The 5327-nt window shown below is 43.8% G+C and overlaps 1 protein-coding gene across 2 annotated transcripts in view; it reads right to left on the bottom strand.

Moving 5' to 3' along the window:
• The window catches only part of SALL4 (spalt like transcription factor 4), a 47468-nt gene extending 47147 nt beyond the window's left edge, over positions 1-321 (bottom strand). For both annotated transcript variants that reach the window (XM_019510228.1, XM_019510229.1), the window contains exon 1: positions 161-321. In XM_019510228.1, the coding sequence (XP_019365773.1) occupies positions 161-230 (70 nt within the window). In that variant the 5' untranslated portion in view covers positions 231-321. The remainder of the gene's footprint in view (positions 1-160) is intronic.
• Between the last annotated feature and the right edge of the window lie 5006 nt (positions 322-5327).

The raw sequence follows: 5327 nt of genomic DNA, 5'->3' as shown, positions 1-5327 counted from the left end.
GGCGGGGGCTGGCCGCGAGCCCCCGGGACCCTGCAGCGGGGCCCGGGCCGGGGGCTTGGCGGGGCCCGAGCAGGGAGGGCACAACCCCCCCCCGCGGTCCCTGCCGGATCCGGGCGCACACCAGCCCCAGCCCCAGCCCGTCCCTCCCTTCGCGCCTCACCACTTGCAGCATCTGGGGGCTGCTCCTCGGAGTGGATGTGCTGGGGCTTCGCCTGCTTGCGCCGCGACATGGTGCGCAAGCATCGGGAGCAAAATAGTAGCAATTATTTTCTTCTTCACAACAAATTCCTGGAGTTGGGAAATTACCCCCCTTGGGCGGAATGCGCATGTCAGAGTAATTATGATTATCAATAATGCATTGCGATTTATCATGGGGCCCTGACAGCTGATTGGCCTGAGTCCAAGGGCTCACAGATTATTCAAATAAGGTCCATTGATCAGGGAGCAGAGGGGCACGCTGGGCCTTGTAGTCTTCCCCCGCCGGCTCCCACGCATGTGACAAAAGCGTGCGCCCCGCACCAGCCCTGCCCTGCCCTGCCCTGCCCTGCCCCGCGGGGAGCGGGGCGAGAGAGGCACGGATCCATCTTTGGGAGGAAAGCGACACGCTTCCCCGTGCTATCAATACCTCTGTTATCTCACCTGCACTCCCTCATTGTTTGCGCCGTGGCTTTTTTCCCCCCCCCTCTTTTTTTTTTTTTTTTTAAAGAAAGCAGCAGCTTGCAACAATAGACCAGGGGGCTCATTCTTCCATGTGTCACTAGATAAGATGCAAAGCAGGGCATTACCGCATGGACAAATTGCACTTGATTGGATGCTGGTGTCATGCTAAATCGGGGGGACTTGCGATGAAAAGCAAGGACAGGAACATGGAGTGAAAACCAACCGACCAAGCAAACAAACACACGCCAACCCTCCCCACAGCCTGGTTAAGTTTCTGTTTCTATCCAATACCACCTCCCAGAAGCACCTCTGTGAGGCTGCACATGGGGGTCAGCAATAAGGGTCACGGAATAAATGAACAGGGCAAAAAGTAAAACCTCTCCCAAGGCTGGAAATCTGGATACTTGCTTTCCACAGGCAATCGAAAGCTACAAACAACCATAACCCCCCTTCCCCTTTGAAAGTCAGTTGCTTGCCCATATTAAGTCATTGCATCAACTTAAATTGATGTCATCATTACTTTGCCCTCACTGTCTTTTGCTCTTTTCCCCCACCAGTTATCACATCATGTTTAAGGAGAGGCACATGGGGAGGTGCCAGGATGATTTGGATTCCCGCTGGAATGGGACCCTGTGCCTGGGTCCAATCACAGGAGAGTGCCCGAATGAACCTTGGATTCCCAAAGTGTTCAGTGGGCAGGACAGTTCAAAATGGGAAGAAGCATTCGGAAGTGGGAAGAGTAGCTTGGTGGGTAGGACACTGGCTGTGGACTTAGACGGTCTAGGTGCAGTTCCCAATTTGGCTACAGACTCTCATGTGTGAGCTTGGTCAAAGGGTTCACCTTTTTGTACCTCGGTTTTCTGTTTGTAAAATGGGGGTGTTACTTTTGCAAGGGTGTCAACGCTATAAATGATAGTGAGAGAATCAGATACTAGGATAAGATATGCCCACATCATAGATAGGAAACGGAAGATACCAGAGGAACAGCACTATTTCTCCCAGTTATTATAGACTATTGCAAGAACATTTGCTTTACTTTACCTGGTATTTTACAATAATTCCAGCCATTACAAAAAACTTTCAAATGACCTTTTTGTTATGTAGTGGATCATTTTTCAGATTCAAAGTTTAATCATTCAAAGCATCGCCAAAAAGTATTAAGTATTTTTACAACAATACTCTGCAACGTTTGCATATGAGTGTGAAAGGGCTATGCAAAAATCTCAGTTCTATACACCAAGGAAAACAATGCAGCACCATTTAATTATTGATCTGCCCTCTTGGTTTTTCCTTACAGTGCCTTTTACAGGCAAGTTATTTAGCATTTTGTAAAAGATAATTATAAACCAGGGGAAAAAACTATGCAGAACTATATATTCAGTCACTTAAGGGTTATATAATGTAGAACATCTCTCAGGGAACAGATTTTGATTCTTAAGGTGAGGAGTGTATCCCCTAAAAAAAAAGAACTGTTGCATTTGGTCCTGAGCCTGATGCAAACAATTGCTTTCACATTATCTGTGTAGTCACTGTAGTAACCAGATAAATGATCATGTATCATGGATTTAAATTTACTTTGAAGAACATCTTCTGGACCATTTATTGCAATCCTGAAACTTTGCCCCCTAACAGTTCTGTATATTTATTTGTTTAACAAGCTGTTAAACCAATTTAAAGGAATGTTTTCTCTTTGCAAAGTGTCCTGAGGAAACAGACTGCTAAATATGATTCATATCAATTGGTGTATATAAAGAGATTTAGAATAGTGGATTTTCTTATGCTTCTACATCTAATATATTCCGTATAACCTTATATTTGGGCTTATGGCACAGAACTGACATTGCACAACACTACTAAGTCATGGAATGTCTTTATCAAAAACATTGTACATGCCAGGAAAATGAAAGCAGTTTTACAGCCACATGTCAGCTTATGTGGAAGGATGCGTTTGGGGCTTTTATTGCATTTTAAAGAGTCTGCATGAAATGTTTCGCATGTTGAAATCTATGTGAGTTTTGATACTGATTTTATGAATCCAGGACTTTACCCAAACCCCTTCTGGAGTTATGGTGAAATATTAGTTTATTCTAAAATATCAAAAGGAAAAGGTGAGGCAGGGCTCATTGTTTATTGGCAATTGGCATTCAGTGGGGGAGAGCAAATGGGAGAAGGAGTGTTACAAATATTAGGAAGCAGAATTCAGGAGAGGTGGTGTTACTGGTTAGACGCTCTTTGCTACAAAACTTTGTCTTGTTTGAACCTGCCTGGGGACACTGAAGTTAGCTGACATGATGCTGAGCACAACTTTACATTCAGTGTAGCCAGGGTAAACGGTATTGAATATTGTACCAGTTGATCAAGAGAAGACTCAAGACCTGAGCTTTAGGTCACTGCTGCGCTAACAGTTGCCTCTAGACAGGGAACCCTGAAGACAGAAGCTTGGATGTATCTGCTTCTGGGCAACTACATGCAAACAAACAGCTTTCACAGAAAGAAACTGCCTTGGGAAGAAGTTATTCTGGGCTGGAATTAGGTCAAACTTTCCTGAGTTAGGACTCAGGGAGTTGTATCATGGAGCAGCATTTCTTAGAGCAGCTGGGGTTTTCTCAGGATATCCTGTTCATGCATACAGGACCAGAAGAACCGCTCAGTACATGAAAGCTTTACCAGTTATGCCAGTATAATTATACTATTATATTGAAGCTGATATAGGCCGGAGGTGCAGGAATAGGACATCCTAGTGAAAATAATGTTGCAACCACAGGATGTGACCTCTGATTCAAAGTAAATCTACTGTAACCTAGAAACCCTACCCTGGTTCCAATTCAGGCTTGGTGCTTTCCAGGACAAGGGCAGCTTCATTCCAGGACAGTTGTTCATTTGTGCACGGCTGCTCTGAGGCACAAACTTGGTCTGAAGGTTCCCTGTCCCACTGCCACTCTGTTAGTGTAGCTGTGAGATAAACACTTGTGTGGCCACTCCTATTCAGTATAAAAGTGTCTTTTTTCCCCATGTTTTATTAACCCACTTGCCTAGTGACACTAGCTATAGTGGAAAAGACATGCATACCAGAACACAAGTGATTACCAAAGGGTTTCTAGTTATCCTGGCACAACCATAGTGGTTTAAATTCACCCTTTAGCTTGTGTCTATATAATTTTCCTATGCAAGTATTAGGAAGTACATGGAAATTGAACTAGATAGCTCTTATGTAAGGAAGGCACTAGAAGATGGCATAACATCTTCACTACATGTAGGTGAGGTGGCTTTTTTTAAATCCAATATATTTAAAGTTTTACTGCCTTTGGGTAGAAACAGTGGGCATGTAAAATTAATGTACAGGAATAATGGGTGCAATTTTATGCCCACATTTATTGCTCCTGGGCACACCATTTGCACATGTGCCCGGGACCGCAGCATGTTGAGCTGGGTCAGAGCAGCCCCGGCTGGCAGGGAGCTCAGGGGGTCAGCCTACTGCAGGGCTAGCTCGCAGGCAGCCCCCACATTGAAGCAACCTCGTGCCCCATTTGGCTCTGTCAGCATCTACACGTGTATTGCTGCAGAGTAAATAACTCTGGAATAGGAGTGTACTTGTAAGTACAAGTACTCTCCTACAGCAGAGTTAATTAGTTATGGCAGGGTTAATTAGTTTACTCCAGCCTAATAGCATCAGATGTGTAGACAGTGACATTTTACTAATTAGTCAGCTTCACAGAGAATGTCTCATGTAGACAGGCCTGGTTACATCAGTGTAAATTCTACCCTTCCTTATGCGACTGGCTATGCCAGTTTAAAGTACTTTTATACCCGTATAACTATCTACCCCTCTGAGGTGGGGGGATGTTGGCACTTTCACTAGGTTAATATAATTAAAGGGGGACAACTCTGGTGTGTAAGGCCTAAATTTCAGCATAGGTATCCCTCTGAATTTGGCTGATCAAGTTTCTGTGCTCTGGCTTTAAAATATTCAGGCTGGAATTTTCCAAAGAGGCGATATCAATCAAATTTGGGTAGCTGATTCTGCAAGGCACTTCTGAAAACCTCAAATATTTAGGAGGTAAAATATTTAACAAGTAAGGCAATAATGATCAAAGACCTGACAAGTATTTACTGGTAACAAATCCCCATATTCTTTCCACATCACCTAATAAATGTAACACAATCACCCAAATGCTATCAATTAATAACTAGTTGTTAAATGTGAGCAGCTGTTTAGATTAGTTAATGCTTTTTGATAGGAGATGTCTTAGTTGCTTTGTAGTTAGGACTCTGCTCTGTTATATGAAAGATGCAGAATATGTATGTCTACATGCAGAGGCACTCTGGGGCTGTGATTTAGGAATGGTGTTATCCCACTTTTCTTGGCCAGAATGGTGGTGATCATGTCACTCAGCCACTTGATGGGCAAGGAGGGGATTGGAAATCAGATCTCCCTTTGGAGCTGGGAGGGAAACAGGGGAGACAGAGGATGATAAACATGCATGTTCCATTGTTGCCTAAAAAGTCTTAATTATCCTTTGGTTCTTTTCTTTCCATTGTCCCCTGTATTCAAATATGCAGCTCATCATTTCATATTTTTCTTCTAATGTGGAAATACTCAGTCCTATCAAGCTATGCTCATGTCTATGCAATTTCACCAGGGGTGAATTTGACTCGTGATGTTGAAA

Source organism: Gavialis gangeticus, unplaced genomic scaffold (assembly GCF_001723915.1).
Source record: "Gavialis gangeticus isolate Ggan-Ray unplaced genomic scaffold, GavGan_comp1, whole genome shotgun sequence".
In the NCBI taxonomy this organism is placed as follows: Eukaryota; Metazoa; Chordata; order Crocodylia; family Gavialidae; genus Gavialis; species Gavialis gangeticus.
Note: the sequence above shows the minus strand (reverse complement) of the source record. Positions and strands in the feature narration are given on the sequence as shown.